General features: G+C 44.7%; 1 protein-coding gene across 1 annotated transcript in view; it reads right to left on the minus strand.

Moving 5' to 3' along the window:
* LOC122247513 (uncharacterized) overlaps positions 1–17,500 on the minus strand; it is a 385,131-nt gene that overhangs the window by 141,377 nt on the left and 226,254 nt on the right. Inside the window, exons 4-6 of the mRNA XM_086540169.1 lie at positions 6,247–6,383; positions 5,879–5,926; positions 3,535–4,692 (exon numbers count right to left, since the gene is read on the minus strand). Of these exons, the coding sequence (XP_086396295.1) occupies positions 3,535–4,692; positions 5,879–5,926; positions 6,247–6,383 (1,343 nt within the window). The remainder of the gene's footprint in view (positions 1–3,534; positions 4,693–5,878; positions 5,927–6,246; positions 6,384–17,500) is intronic.

The following is a 17,500-nucleotide window of genomic DNA, read 5'->3' on the forward strand; positions in this document are numbered from 1 at the left end:
AGGAAGAAGAGGAAGAGGAAGACGAGAAAGAGAAGAAAGAGGAGGAGGAAGATGAGGAGGACGTGAACGGGAAGAAGGAAGATGAAGAGGAAGATCAGGAGGACGAGAAGGAAGAGAAGGAAGAGGAGGACGAGAAAGAGAAGAAAGAGGAGGACGACGAGAAAGATAATGAAGAGGAGGAGGAGGGCGAGAAAGAGAAGGAAGAGGAGGAGGAGAAGGAGGAGGAGGGCGAGAAAGAGAAGGAAGAGGAAGAGGAGGAGAACGAGAACGAGAAGAAGAAAGAGGAGGAGGAGGACGAGAACGAGAAGAAGAAAAAAGAGGAGGAAGATGAGGAAGACGAGAACGCAGAGAAGGAAGAGGAGAACGAGAACGAGAAGAAAAGGAAAAAGAAAGAGGAGAACGAGAACGGGAAGAAAAAGAAAACGAAAGAGGAGAACGAGAACGAGAAGAAAGAAGAGACCGACAAAACAAGACAAGACAAGACCCTAAGACAGACGCTAAGCCACGAGGTACAACACCATCACAGTGTGCCTATTGAGTCAGCTCTCATGCCGCAGCACTCGCTTTGGAGAACCAGCGTGACGGAGAAAACACGGCTGCATTAACGAGCGAATAGGTGAGTGAGTGAGTGGGTGAGTGAGTGAGTCAGTCAGTTTATGAGTGGGTGAGTGAGTGGGTGAGCGAATCGGTGGGTGAGTGAGTGGGTGGGTGAGTGAGTGGGTGAGTGAGTGAGTGAGTGAGTGAGTGAGTGAGTGAGTGAGTGGGTGAGTGAGTCAGTTAGTCAGTGGGTGAGTGTGTGAGTGAGTGAGTGAGTGAGTGAATGAGTGAGCCCAACGACGAAAAGTGTGTATGACACTCAGATAATGAGGAAGATAATAATAGTGCCGATTACGCCTATTTAAGAAAAAAATAATGGATAGCAAAAGAGAGAGAGAGAAAGGAGAGACATAGAAAATGAGGGAGTGAGAGAGAACGGAGGGACAGAAAATCAGAGAGAAGGAGAGAGAGAGAAAAGAGAGAGAGAGAAAATGAGAGAGAGAAAAAAAAGGGAGAGACAGAGAGAGAAAGGAGAGACAGAGAAAATGAGAGAAAGATATCATTTCGAAGCAGTTCCACCTCGCTACCTGTTTGATGAATCGGTTTCGCTCCACTAGCAGTTGTGTGTGTGTGTGTGTGTGTGTGTGTGTGTGTGTGTGTGTGTGTGTGTGTGTGTGTGTGTGTGTGTGTGTGTGTGTGTGTGTGTGTGTGTGTGTGTGATCCATCCATCTATCTATCCATCTGTGCGTCCGTGCGTGCGTGCGTGTACATATGCATGTACGTGTGCGTGCGTACATGCATCTCCTTATCGACAGATAGACAAAAGTAACAAACAAAGAAAAGGAGAACAAGACATGAGATCTAAATAAACACAATCCAGAAAAATAAAATCCAATGAGCGACACATAAAGACCGCAACACCATGGAAACTCAGCCGCCTAGTCTATTCCAGCGGACTCAATAACGTTACAAGTGGAAGGGCGAGGCGAGTGAATAGAACACACACACACACACACACACAGATGGATATATGGATAGATAGGTAGGTAGGTAGGTAGATGGGTAGATAGATAGATAGATAGATAGATAGATAGATACATATATGTGTACACATGCACACACGTAAGCACACACACACAGGGAGAGAGACGAGACAAAGGGGTAAGACTCCCCGTGGGGTGGATTATGTACACTCACGCGCTCGGCAAATATCTTTCTCCCTTCCCCCTCCCCTTCTCCCCCTCCTCTATCCTCCCTCCACCCTCCCCTTCTCACCCTCCTCTTCCTCTATCCTCCCTTCTTTCTCCCTCCTCTTCCTCTTCCCTACCTTACAACCCTCCTCCTCCCCCTCCCTCCCTCCCTCCCTTCTTCGCCTTTTTCTCTACCCTCCCTTCCCCCTCCCCCCCTCCCCTTCCAGCCATCACCTGACCAACACCACCTTGGGAATAACCCTCCCTACCCCCCTCCCCCCCTCCCCTTCCATCCATCACCTGACCACCCCCCTCCCCCCCCCCGCTTCTTCCCTACTGGGTCATAGGTCAATCTGGAGAGGATGTGTGTGTGTGTGTGTGTGTGTGTGTGTGTGTGTGTGTGTGTGTGTGTGTGTGTGTGTGTGTGTGTGTGTGTGTGTGTGTGTGTGTGTGTGTGTGTGTGTGTGTGTGTGTGTGTGTGTTTGCGTGTGTGTCATGTGTGTGCGCATGATGTATGTATGTATGGTTTTATACCTGCTTGCACACACACAAACACACGCGCGCAAGTGTGTGTGTGTGTGTGTACGTGTGTATTTACCTGTATGTACCTTCGCAAACACACATGTGATTCTACGCTAAGTAGGTCTTTAAACCGATCGGATGGTGTAAGACTTATTTTTTGCGCTAATTATCCCCGCGTCAAATGGCCGGATTCACGCATTCCGGTTCCATAAGTGCGGTGAAATTACGTAATTACCCAGCGTGACGTTGCCAACGGCGCTGCTACCAACCCGGTCCATTACCTGCCAGTCTGCTCTATTAATAATAAGCTAGAGATAAAAACTTAATTATCTGATTCGAAATTTGAAAAACAACGCACTGGCCTTATTTCTACACGAATAAATGGACATAATGACAATAACGATTTACGGAAAAACTCAGATATACATAAAGATATCAATCATGAAACGCAGTACACAAATATAGACAAAATACCCTTGTCCCGCTATCATATCTTATCAATGCAACACCTTTAATTGTCAGAACGGCTATTACGCACGGGCTAAATGGCCTTTTAGAACAATTACTAAACGAGGGAGAGGAAGAGAGAGAGGGAGAGGGAGAGGGGAAAGGAGAGAGAGAGGGAGAGGGAGAGGGAGAGGGAGAGGGAGAGAGAGAGGGAGAGGGAGAGGGGAAAGGAGAGAGAGAGAGGGAGAGGGAGAGGGAGAGGGAGAGGGAGAGGGAGAGAGAGAGAGAGAGAGAAAGAGAGAGAGAGAGAGAGAGAGAGAGAGAGGGAGGATAAGTGAACCATTAACCGAAACAAAAATTCAAAATAGGTAAAAAGAAATCGGCTCGTGATTTCTAACCCCTATAAGTTTAAGATGATGCAAGATGCAGAAGAGTAATGCAAATGCAAATGTTAGATAACGATCCTAATTACTCTAGAGCAGCAATTCTCAACCGAAAGACACATGGAATCTGCGATTATTTTTTAAGTCAAGGAAGAAACTGGTAAAGAATGTATTCATGTAATGTTTGCCTAACGAACATAAACGCTCTTCCCATATTAAGAAGAGTTTGGCATTATGTACTGCAGCAATATATACTGTATATATTTTTTGAGGTGAGCTTATTGGGTTCGATCTGTTACATAAAGTAAACGCCATGTAATATGTGTCTCATATTACAAGAACTCCTTCCCCTTAATGGCACTGAAGCGCTGTGTTGATTCTACGTCTCTCGTCATTGCAAGAGTCGGCACTGATTACGAGAAGACAAGAGGCAGGCCCGGACAGGCCGCACTTACCTGAGGTGACTGCGGTCGGGTTGCCTCCCTGGCGCCCGCGCGGCCCGGGCATCTTCCGGAAGGGATTGTTGGGGTCCACGTCGTAGTCGCTGTTGTCCGACGTCCCGCCCCGCGAGGACCCGCTCACGCCCGAGTCCGCCCGCGACGCCGGGATGCGGTTGTTGATGACGGGCGTGGCGTCCACCTCGCTGCGGCTGCGGCTCATGCTCACGCCCTCGACGTCGGGGCGGTTCAGGCGACCCAAGCTCCCGAGGTCGGCGTCACTACGCGCGAGCCGCGCTCCGCCGGACGTCATGTGCGGGTGGCGACGCAGGGAAGAGTTGGGCGTCGCCTGCTCGGGCGGGCGGCCGGGAGCGGGTGGGCGTGAGAGGTCTCTCGGGGCGGGCGTGGGAGGCGCCTCTCGAGTGCCGAGTCTGTGCTGCACGAGGCCCGGGTCGTGCATGATGGGCGTGCTGGTGACGGGGCCCGAGCTGATGTAGCCGCCGAGGGCCGGGTTCTCTCGGAGCGGCAGCACGGGGGACTGCGGCCGGTGGGCAGGCTCGGAGCGGCCGCGCCCCTGGCCGCTCGGGGACCGCGTCCTGGTGCGGGGCATCGAGTGGAAGCGGTTGGGGTCGTGGTGCGCAGGGGGCGACTGGCGGCTGCTCGGCCGCGGCTCCCGCAGCTTGCGAGGGAGCGTGGACGGCCGCTCCAGATGGGCGGCGGGGCCCAAGCCGGGGTGCGCTGGCAGGTCGGGGAGGACCCTGCGACGCTGCGGCACCGGGGGCGACTCGGCCGAGGAGTACCTGTGGGGGCTGTGGTGGCCAAGAGGGCTCTGATGTCCCAAGGGGCTCTGGTGGCCGAGGGGGCTCTGGTGTCCCAGGGGGCTCTGGTGGCCGTAAGAGCCGTGAGGACTGGAATCCTGAGCCTCGTGGTAGCGGCCGCGAGGGGGGGCGGGAGCGGGGCCCTTCGGGTGGCGCGAGGAAGGCGGCACACCATCAAAGCTGCTCATACTATAGCGCCTGGGCGGCGCCCCCCGAGGAGGGTACTGGGGGGCGTCCCACGGGGGCTCGTTCTCGTCGGCAGGGGCGTAGTGGCCGCGGGGCGCCTTGCGGGGCGTGGGCACGGGGCGGCCGCTGTGTGCCCGGAGCTCAGGAGAAGTGCGATCTCCAGTGGGCGGACCTGAAGAGGAACGGCGCGTTAGAGCAAGGAACACTTCGTCGGGCGGGCGTCACAGCCACTGAATGTAACAAAGCGAAATCGAAACGAAAATGTTAAAATAATAAGCCAACAAACCAACGACAGAAAATCAAAAAGTCCTAATATAACTCTTCGAAAACTTCTCATTTAACTTTATTTCAGTCTGATCAATATTTCAATAAATCTCCACGTCTATCAGCTTTACAATCAACATTCTGGTTAATTAGCATTAGTATGAAATTAGTCTAAATGTATCTACTGCTTAATCTTACCAATAATGATTACGTGTATTTAGTTTGTAACAAGACCATGAATCACTTCAATACACACATACACACACACATACACACGCACACACACACACACACACACACACACACACACACACACACACACAAACACACACACACACACACACACACACACACACATATATATATATATATATATATATATATATATATATATATATATATATATATATATATATGTATGTATGTATACATATGTATATATATATATATAATATATATATATATATATATATATATATATATATATATATGTATGTATGTATACATATGTACATATATATATATATATATATATATATATATATATATATATATATATATATATATATATGTATACATATGTACATATATATATATATATATATATATATATATATATATATATATATACACACACACACGCACACACACACACACACACACACACACATACACACACACACACACACACACACACAAACACACACACGGCATGATTCCATGTTAAGTAATTTGTTATCTTACGAATAAACGATCCACATTAATAACATCCTACTTATATAATCTCTTTTAATCATAAGTAACCAAAGCAAACGCAAATCATAACAACACAATACATAAGTAAACGTAAACAACACAAAACAAAACGTTAACACAAAAAAAGAACAAAACACTGGTATATAGGACGCAACACACAACCAATCTTATACTAGTTTTTTTTTTCAACACACAAGACACGATCCCCCAAAGAGCAATATCCAACAGCCGCATATTTCATAATCAATCAAGTAAGCACAAAAAATAATAATAATCTGCCTCAAAATCAAAGTAAAAGCAATCATCAAAGCAGTTTCATGAAAATACTTTGGTCTTACATGGCAATCGTTTAGGGTCCCGAGTCCCGTCTTCTCGTAAGTCTGTCCCTTTAAGAAAACGGATTCTTTAACATGGCAAACTCAAGAAAATTGTTTAAATGTCTAATGCACTCTTCAAATTCTTACATTTACGAAATGAAGATGATCTGAATTAATTGGATTAATACGTACATATCTGAAAAATATATAATTAAACCCTATCTTGATAAATATGAAGATATATCTCAGGAAAATTTTCCATCGCCACAGCTGGAATCTACCCCTTTCCTAACTTCGGATCAAACTTCCTAACTTCCTGATCCACACCTCACCCTACCATGCCAGGGGAAACACACCTAACATGGGTGAATAACCTTGTTAGCACTCACTTGAGATAGTCCATGACCTTTTAATGAGGGATCGCTTGACAACATCTGCTGGAGGGACATAAACCTTGCTCTCTCTCCGGCGGCTAGGTCTGCGTACGAATTCGTTCATCCACTCGCCGGTGGCCAGCTGGATGTCTCTGTAAAATAAATGGGAGATTTAATAGGGTTGTAGTTGAGTGATGTACTTGGCTGTGTAAGATTTTAAGAAGATTAGATGCATGAAATAAAATTGAAAAAAATGTTTCGATTTGTATAAGTCACCCTTGCATTTTCTTTTTTACCGTTTTCTTTTAATCTACAGGGGATACTAAACCATATATTTTTCTTCTCCTACCAATGACTATAAAACACACCTAACCTCTTCGAATAACAAACAATTTACCAGAAAATAAACAGAATAGCAAAGTTTGATTCTGAAAAGGTAAATTCACAACGAAAGAATCAACAACAGTTTAGCAGTTGCATGATGGAACTAAGGACGTGGTACACCGGACGCTTGAACGCAGGAAAAACATGTCATCATTCGGAGATAAAAACACAGAAAGGAGCGAGGCCTGGGAGAGAAGAGGAAGAGACAGGAAGGAGGGAATGGGGTGAGGGGAGAGGGAGAGGGAGAGGAAGAGGGAGGAAGGATGGAATGGGTGGGGGGAGAGGATGTGGGGGAGGATGGCAGACGATGAGAAGGAGAGGCGAGGGAGGAGGAGTAGGAGAGGAAGAAGAGGAAGGAAAAGGAAAGAAGAAGGGAGGGGAAGAGATGAAGGAAGACGTCAACGAGGAAAGATAAGAGTTTGAAGAATAGGAGAAAAAGGTAACAGGAAACGGAGATGGACGAAGGGAGGAAGTGGAGGAAAAGGGGCGAGGAAGAGGAAAGAAAAGAGAGGGAGAAGAAGAGGGAAAGACCGTATTGGGTACGAAATAGAATAACAATAATGAAAATAATAATAATCATAACAAAAGTAATCACAACAATAATAATGACATTAATAATAACAATAATAAATGTCGTAATAATACAACCAAAAATTCAAATACGAATTAAACAAGCACGGCGGAACAAATCAAAAGAGAGAGACGCATACAAAAACAAAATTGAAAAAAAAACAAGAAAAACATCCATATCAAAAGGAAATCCAAACATCATTCAACAACCACGCGAATATGGGCTGGACGGACGAGAGGGCGTGACTAGGGGGCCGAGGTCAGTGAGCCGAAAATGCCTGAAGGGAGATCACTCAAGAACGAAAATGCATTAAAACCAAAACAAATAAAACAAACAAACAAACAAAGAACGGATCAATCAAAGACAAAAAAAATACGACCATAGATATAGGTCTATTCGTCAATTTCCTTTTGTCGTGTGTCGAAGTCTTAAAAATCCGCGAACTAATCTGGAGTAGACTTCCTGCGACAGGAAAGCGAGCGAGGAGTGTCCGTGAACGAAGGGGACACGGGGGGAGAACGGGGTGCTAGGGGGGAAAGGGGGAAGGGAGGGAGGGAGGGGAGGGGGCACGAAGCGTTTTTGGACACTCGAGGACAACAGGTGAGGTGGGAGATGCGTCATTCCCCGGCGAGTGGGTGAGGCTTTGGGGGTCACCAATCTTTTGTGCTCGCTCTCGCTCCGTCCGTCTCTCAGACTCATTCTCTTATTTTCTCTCTCTCTCTTTGTCTCTTTCTCTTATTCTCTCTTTCTGTCTCTTTTTTTCCCTCTCCATCTCCCACTCCGACTCTCTCTCCCTCTCCCACTCTCTCTCTCCCTCTCCCACTCCGAATCTCTCTCCCTCTCCCACTCCCACTCTCTCTCCCTCTCCCACACCCACTCTCTCTCCCACTCTCTCTCCCTGTCTCTCTCTCCTCCCTCCCTCTCTCCTTCTCCCTCCCCACTCTCACAACATCTAACCTTTCGCCACAGCACAGTTCTCAAAGTATACAGACTGCAATTAGTACCCTCCATAACCCCCCCTCCCCTTCCCCTTCCCTTGACCGGCGGAGATACGTAGCCAGATCACAAGACATGCAGAAGGACCATAATTGGGAGGGAAATAAGTTGATTCGGTAACGCGTGCATGTCAGCGGCCAGGCCAGGCCACCTCGATCGCCTTGCGCGGGTCGCGGTCGAGGAAACACCAATACCCAAAGGTGGCGGTACTTGCCATGTGTGTCATTATCATCATCGTTATCGCCTTTTGACGTTGTTATTCCATTTATTCTATTATCTACGGGGTTGTATCTCTCTGTGTGGGCATTTCCCCGTGACCAGACCGAGACCAGACGACGGGAAACAACGTTCATGCAGTGAGATCGACACCTTGCAACGCGCATGACCTACTGTGCTTTTACATCATGCGTTTGACATTCAGTATGTCCGCGAGTTTCGAGAAAGAGAGATAGAGAGACTGAAAGGCGGTAGACAGTGAGGGATTGGAAGAGGGGGGAGGGAGAGGGAGAGATTGATAGATCACGATAAAGCGAGCAAGAGATAGATAGATAGAGAGATTGAAAGAGAGCGAGCGAGAGCGAGAGATAGCCTTAGACATAGAAAGAGAGAGAAACATAGAAAGATAAAGAGAGAGAATGATGGATAGACAAAGAGAGACAGACAAACACAGATCAAGCGACAGTAAAACAAAAACAAGCAAACAAACAACTGACCTAGTAACACCCCCCCCTTCCACGCAAACCCACAGCATCTCTTCCCCGACACATCCTAAGTCTCCTGCAAACTATACCCAATTAGCGGTTTCCCGTTGCAGGCGTGCAACACAGCAAGCAAGCAAGCAAGCAAATCATCTCCGTCCATCCGCCATGCTTAATGGGGTCAACCCGCCCATGCATTCGATGCTGTAGAATGTTGTTGTTATTGTTGTTGTGGTGTGTGTGTGTGTGTGTGTATCTGTGTGTAGGGGGGGGTGTCTTCGTGTGTGTGTGTGTGTGTGTGTGTGTGTGTGTGTGTGTGTGTGTGTGTGTGTGTGTGTGTGTGTGTGTGTGTGTGTGTGTGTGTGTGTGTGTGTGTGTGTGTGTGTGTGTGTGTGTGTGTGTGTGTGTGTGTGAGCGTGAGTGTGTGTGAGCGCGCGCGCGTGCACCGTAGTCTAAATCGTCCCGTTTTGATGTCTATATTCGTTTCAAGAGGGTTAGACGCACTTGCTGTGGAAAAACGTCATTAGTATATTCCCCCTCTTTTATGAATTTCAGTAACATTACTTTTTAATGTCTTTATTTCAATTACACGTTTCATCTTCGCTTGTGTTTATCCAGGTTAAAAGACCGTAAAACAATTGAAAACCGTTGACTGAGATCCGTCTATGTTTACATGCTCAGCCACTGTTGCCAACTTATACGACGAGACTTTATAATGCGATTTTTGAAACTCTTAATCATTTCTCCTCCTAGTGTGTTATTGCTAGTGTTACATCCTCATTTGATGATTGTATATGATGTGCTATATATGGCTTCGATTGATGTCGGATTTGATACAGGTGGGATCATGACTGGCAGCATAGCGCCGAAGGATATTTCGCGCTACAGATGTTGGCAATACTGATTTCTAAGGTATGCATGATGTCATTATTTGTATTCTTGCACTAACTATTGCCATGCTGATGTTAGAATGTACTATTCTTGTGATAAAATACCAGGCGTAATATTCTGTAATGCTGCAATTGTTATTTACTTAAAATCATTAGTTTAATTTTGACTGAGAATGCTGTACCCTTGGGTGATTGTGACGTCATCACGTGAATATACCCAGCAGGTCTCAGACCAGTCGAGTCGAAGGGGGAATTTAGGGACCAACGAAGACGACCAGCTGTCTTCTTAATTCTCTCTCTCTCTCTCTTTCTCTCTCTGTCAGTCTTTCCTTTTCTCCTCTCTCTCTCTCTTTCAGTCTTTCCTCCCCCCCCCTCTCTGTCAGTCTTTCCGTTTCTCTCTCTCTCTCTCTCTCTGATAATAAAACCTGACTATCATGAAATTCGAGACAAAATCCTCTTTTTTTTACCTACCACTTCACAGGAAAAAAAGAAAAAAAAAATACTCGAGGCCCATCTTAGCATAACCCTTTTCCTCCCTCAACCTCGTTATAATGAAGACGTAACATATCGTAGGTTCTGAGTGTGGGGGGTGACGGAGGGGGGCGTGTGGGGGGGGGTAGGTATTGTCATGCATCGGTGGTTGTGTTTGTATTTGTGGATGAGGAGGAGGGGGGGAGGGGGTTCTTGGTTCGTCTCTTGGATGGGGGTAAGCAAGGGTGGGGGTGGTGGGTGTTATAATTATTTTTGTTATATCTTAGGGGTTAAGATTCGGAGGCGGGGGGGAGGGGGAGAGAGGTTACAGTATATATAATATATTCTTTATTTATAGGCTGAGATATAGCAGGGATATAGCATTTCTTTCATAAATATATCTATCTTATCAACATTCAACTATGGGTTTACTTATCACTATTTTAGCTTGTGTTCCTTAAAATCGATCAACGACACACACACACACACACACACACAACACAAACACAACAACAACAACAACAAACAGAGAACAAGGAAACCCTCTTCCTTTCACAGTCCAAATGACCCCCAAAACCGCCCACAAACCCACGATATACAAACGTAACGAAGAACCTTCAGAAAATGAGGACACGAGCCTCATATGAGGGGATTTTATGAGGGGATTTTATGAGGGGATTTTATGAGGGGAAAACGGTCAATTATCCTGAGATTCTGGGGTTGATTTGATCTACGATTTTTTTATTTGTTTTTATGAGTGAATGGAAGGGAGGAAGAAGCGGAAGGAGGGAGGTGGGAGGGGAGGTGGGAGGGTGAGGCAGAAGAGGGCGTGTGATATATATATATATATATATATATATATATATATATATATATATATATATATATATATATAGAGAGAGAGAGAGAGAGAGAGAGAGAGAGAGAGAGAGAGAGAGAGAGAGAGGGAGAGAGAGATAGGGGGGGGGGAGAGATAATGTGTGCATTCGTGCGTGCGTGAGTACATGCATGTATTATACGTAAATTGACGAGAGCGCTTTTTTGCGAGTGCAGGTGTGAGCGTGCGTGCGTGCGTGCGTGTGTGCGCGTGTCCATCCATTCCTACTTACAAAAGCCAAACCTAAATATCTAAATTACTTTTACGCAAGACCTGGTATGTGGAACATTTTCGAGCGGAATGCCAACGCCGGCAGGACGGTGTGGCCCTTGCAAGAAAACAGAAATACTTGACACTAATAACTGGCATTGTTGGCAGTCACGGCACAAACATTTACCGGTGTTAAAGGCATACATATTAGGCAATAAACTACACTGGCAACCTCTCCCCCCATCTCTCTCTCCCATTCATCCTCCCTCTCTCCCACTCACCCTCCAAATCCAAATTCTCTTCCATTCCTTCTTTCTCTCCCTTCGTAATAACCATCCCTAACTCTTTCTTCTTATTTCTCCTCCTCCCTGCTCCACTTACTCCTCCTAACCATCTTTTCTTTCTCTTTTTTCTTCTCCTCCTCCTTCTTCGTCTTGCCCATCATTCTTTCCTTCTTTTCCCTTCTCCTCTACATCATTCCTTTCACGTCCTCTTACCCTGTTCTTTTTTCTCCTCCTCTGCTTATTCTTCATCTTCTCTCATCTATTCTCCTTAATTTAAATCCTTCTTTTATCCAGTCGACTTGAGAAAGAGAAAGAGAGAGAGAGAGAGAGAGAGAGAGAGAGAGAGAGAGAGATAGCGATAAATAGATAGAGAGAGAGAGAAGATAAGGAAATAAAGAAAGATAGAGTGAGGGAGAGAGTAGATAGAGAGAGAAAGAAAGACAGTGAGAGAGTGAGAGTGAGAGAGAGAGAGAGAGAGAGAGAGAGAGAGAGAGAGAGAGAGAGAGAGAGAGAGAGAGAGAGAGAGAGAGAGAGAGAGAGAGAGAGAGATAGCGATAGATAGATAGATAGAGAGAGAGAGAAGACAGGGAAATAAAGAAAGATAGAGTGAGGGAGAGAGTAGATAGAGAGAGAAAGAAAGACAGTGAGAGAGTGAGAGTGAGAGTGAGAGAAAGGGAGAAAGAGAGAGAGAGAGAGAGAAACGGGAGATGGTGATGAGAGAAACCATGACCCTGGGGGATGGTAATTGACTGATTGATGGATTGATTCGTGATTGTGGTTGGGAACTCAGTGCAAGGCAAGGGAAATTATGATATAGTTTCTCTCTCTCTCTCACTCACTGTCTTTCTTTCTCTCTCTATCTTTTCACTCTCTCTTTTCTCCCTCTCTCTCCCTCTCTCCCTTCCCCTCCCTCCCTCTTGATTAAATTAACTCAAATATAACAAGACAGCCGATATTGCAATCCTTAAAGAGTGAACACGAAAAGCCAATCGTTGAAAAAAATATATTTTAGACCAAAAAAGGCTCATAGATGAAACCAAATTCGAAAAAAGATAATATTTTAGACCAAAAAAAGACTCATAAATGAAACCAAAAGTTGAAAAAAGAGAATATTTTAGACCAAAAAAAAAAGCATCATAAATGAAACCAAAAGTTGAAAAAAAGAAAATATTTTAGACCAAAAAAAAAAGCCTCATAAATGAAACCAAAAGTTGAAAAAAAGAAAATATTTTAGACCAAAAAAGCCTCATAAATGAAACCAAATTCGAAAAAATATATTTTAGACCAAAAAAGCCTCATAAATGAAACCAAAAGTTGAAAAAAAGAAAATATTTTAGACCAAAAAAAGCCTCATATATGAAACCAAAAGTTGAAAAAAGAGAATATTTTAGACCAAAAAAGCCTCATAAATGAACCCAAAACGACTCGTAGCTGGTTCCTAACCGAACCGAAAGTCCAGCTCATCCACGTAAGTCCGAGAAACAGACAGGTGGCTCCGTGCGGTAGACAGCTGGCTTTTTGGGGGCGGACGTAATCCAAGCCTTGAGGCGGGTTTGTCTTGGCGTGGACGACAGATAAATAATCGTGGGTTTTCTGTTCAAGTTCTGCTGTTTCGTGATTCTTTTTTGTTTTTGTTTTGTTTTTGTTCTGTTAGTATGTCTGTTTCTTTATGTGTTCTATCCATCTTGTGTTTATTTCTTTTTGTTTGTATTTTTTCTCCATTTACATTCATTCATTTACTTGTGATTTTTTTTATATTTATCATCTACATTTTCCCTCTTTAAACATGACAACCAAACAGAGTTAAAACACTGAATCACATCATAGACTCCAAATAGTACAGATAAAAAAAATAAAATAAAATACATGGATAAGCCAAAGATAGACTAGCAAATAAAGAAGAAATAAAAAAAAGTCAACTGCCAGCCACTATTAAGGAGGTTAGCCAAACAGTGGCAGTAAGAGGCACCTTCACCTGCGTGGCCCTTGCCGTGGGTTGCTTCACATGGCCAAGGTTACCTGGTGCCAAGCTGGTGCCAAAGAGACTCGCAGCAGCAGCAGCCGCTATGAGACGCCTTTCCCGAGAGGAGGAGGAGGAGGATAATGAGGTACCTGGTTTATTAATGGATGCTTGTGTTTTTGCTTGTTGTTGTTGTTTTCTTTTCTTCTTCTCTCTATCTCTCCCTTTCTCTTCTATGGCTCTCTATGACTCTTTGTCTTTGTATCTCCTGAGTGTTCTCTGTTTGTGTGTGTGTGTCTGTCTGTTTCCGTTTTCTTTCGCGCGTCCTATCTCACAATCCTCCTCCAAACACACACACACACACACAAACACACACACACACTTCTATTCCCTCTTCTTCACTATTATAAAGGACATATGAAGAAAGCAAGAAAAGAAAACGAGAGCGAAAGAAACAAAATAAGCTAACCTAACCTATCCTAACCGCCACAAACCGAAAAGGTCACGTGTCACTAAATACAAAAAAGAAAAGGCATATATCGTTCGAGGAGTTTTTGAGATGTGGAGTGTGAATGAAGGAAGGACGGAGGGAAGGAAGGGAGGAGGAAGGTTGAAGGAGGGAGGGAGTGAAGGAGAAGTGTGTGTGTGTGGTGTGTGTGTGTGTGTGAGAGAGAGAGAGAGAGAGAGAGAGAGAGAGAGAGAGAGAGAGAGAGAGAGAGAGAGAGAGAGAGAGAGAGGGAAAACGGTAAAGGAGGGAAGGAGGAAGGGAGAGAGGGAGGGATAGAGAGGGAGAAGGAGGAAAGGGTGAAGGGGCAGAAGAGAGAGGAAGGTATTGTTTACATGCGGTGAAGGTGGGCGTCGAGGATGAGGAGGGGGGATAGGGGTATGGGTGGGGGGGTATGCAGGTCTTGAGACACGAAAGGGGAGGAGGAGGGGGGAGGGGCATAGAAGGTACTGGGTCAATGTTAGGGTGGCGACCGTCTGGACAGTCTCTTCTACCCCCTACCCCCTACCCTTTTCCCCACTCCCCTTACCCTTTCACCCTTCCGCCCTCTCCCCATCTCCCCCCCCCCTTCCCTACTCTTTTGGAGACTGAGTGTCTGCCCACACCGGGTTTCACACCCTGTGGCTCCGCCCTTTCCTTCAGCTGTATTTATATATATATATACACATATATACGTATATATATAATATATATACACATAATATATATAACATATATATATATATATACATATATATACATATATATATATATATATACATATATATATATACATATATATATATATAATTATATATATATATATATATATAAATATATATATATATATATATATATATATATATATATATATATATATATTATATATATATGTATGTATATATTATATATGTTGTGTGTGTGTGTGTGTGTGTGTGTGTGTCTTATCCCCTGTTTTTACTATTTCACGACTGTTGCTGTTGGTATAATAATAATAATAATAATAATAATAATAAACTTTAATTTTCAAATCAGATTTTTTCTGGTAACAGTTTTCAACGGTTTTTATTTTTCATTCATTTTCTTTCTAATCTTCTTTTCTCTTCGAAGAAGATGTAGCAACGGTAATATTAGGAATATTAAACATAATTATGACAAACAACATTAATGACAGTAGTAATAATGGTAATCATCATTATCATTATCGTTATTTTTAGAATTTAAATAATGAAAAAAATGATAATGACAGTAACAATAACAACCAGATCATGATGATGGTTGTGATGATGATGATGATGATGATGGTTGTGGTGGTGGTGATGATGATGATGGTTTGATGGTGATGATGATGATGACGGTTGTGATGATGACGATGATGATGGTTGTGGTGGTGATGATGATGATGGTTGTGATGATAATGATGATGATGATAACAACAATAATAATAATGGTAATAAGAATAAAAACAACAACAACAATCCGTTCTTCGCTGTTCTATCTCTACATCACCTCCCTTTATCGACAGTGCATATCAACCTCATGCATTCTGCAATTTGCATATTCATTTCAGGCACGTGGCCGCTGAAGCATGAAAGTAGGGAGGAAGAGAGAGAGAGAGAGAGAGAGAGAGAGAGAGAGAGAGAGAGAGAGAGAGAGAGAGAGAGAGAGAGAGAGAGAGAGAGAGAGAGAGAGAGAGAGAGAGAGACAGACACAGAGAAAGAGAGAGAGAGAGAGAACGAAAGAGAGACAACAGAAAAAAAAACAAATAGCCGGACAGAGAAAATAGAAAGAGAAAGAAGAAAGAAAGAAAGAGAGAGCGAGCCAGACAGATAGAAAGAGAGAAAGAGAGCAGGAGAAAGCGAAAGAAAGAGCAAGAACCTGATATCGCTTACAGAGGGGTAGGGAGGGGGGAGTTGGAAGATGGGGGAAGGGGGAGGGGGTTAGAAAGAGAGGGGAAGATGGGGGTTGGGAGAGAAGGGAGTGGGGGGTTGGGAGAGAGGGGAAGGGGGAGGGGGTTAGAAAGAGAGGGGAAGATGGGGGTTGGGAAAGAAGGGAGTGGGGGGGTGGGAGAGAGGGGAGGGGGTTGGGAAGATGGGGAGTGGGGTTGGAAAGGGAGTGGGGAGGAGAGAGGGTGGGGGGTTGGGAGGAGGGGAGATGGGGGGGAAAGGTAGAAGGGAGGGGGGAGGGGTTGGAAAGAGAGGGAAGATGGGGGAGAGAGGGGAGGGAATGAGAGGACGAGAATGTGAAGGGGAAGAGGGGGAGGGGTGATAGAACATGAAGAAAATAGGGGGAAGAGGGGACAGTGAAGGGGGAGGTTGACATGGGAAAAGTGGGGAGGTGAAAGAATAAGGTAGGGGGTATGGGGGGGAGGGGTGACTGGAGGTGGAAAGGAGGGAGGGGGAGATGGGGATGGGGAGACGATACGAAAGAAAAGGTTGCCTAACATACGATAATCATTTAACCCCCCCTTCCCGCTCCCTCCCCCCCCTCCACCCTCTCCACCTCCCTCCTCCCACACACAGGAATGACTTCCTTGCAATGAGCGCAATTAATAGCAATATCCCTGGGAACGGGAGCACAGACCCCTACCCGCCTACCCTCCCCCCAACACCACCCCATCCCCTCTATACTTACCCCCCTATCCCCCACCCTCCTGTCACAAGAAACATTCATTGTCTTACCCGATGATCGGCACTCCCCCTTCCCACCCCCTTCACTACCTCTCGTTTCCTGCTCCCCCTCTCCCTCTCCCTCTTCTTAACCCTCCCACTCCCTCTCCTCCCTCCTTCCTCTTCTTTCCCCTCTCCATCTCCCTCTCCTTCTTCTTCCCCCCTTCCCTCTCCCTCTCCCGCCTCCTTTCCCTCTCCATCTCCCCCTTCTCTCCCTGCCTCCCCCCTCCCCTTCCTTACCCCCCACACAGGAACAAAAGGAAAGCCATACGAAACACAGAACACAACACAATAAAATTACACTTCTCCAAAAGAAAGAAAAAAAAGAAAAAAAAGGGGGATGGAAAAGATGATGATGATAATAATAATCACAAGTAGGATGTGGAATAATAGGAAAGAGAATTTAAAAAGAAGTATAAATCAGTAGGTGTGTGAATACCTTACCTGACGCATAGAAAGTTATGTGAGTTCGGTGAAGTATATGACAAAGCATGATAACAGAGCATTAATTAGTAAGATATTAATTAATAATAACATTGATTAATAAGACTTTCTATACATTACACATTTCGTTGGTTTCAAAGACATCTAATTTTGATATCTATATATATATATATTTTTTTCAATTTACGTAAAGACGAACATGAACACACATGCATAGTTATATATGAATGTGTAAATGTATGTATTTATGTATATATATACATACATACATACATTATATATATATATATATATATATATATATATATATATACATACAGACACACACAGA

This window comes from Penaeus japonicus, unplaced genomic scaffold (assembly GCF_977035675.1).
Source record: "Penaeus japonicus unplaced genomic scaffold, GWHDUDI00000001_assembly GWHDUDI00000009, whole genome shotgun sequence".
NCBI lineage: Eukaryota > Metazoa > Arthropoda > Malacostraca > Decapoda > Penaeidae > Penaeus > Penaeus japonicus.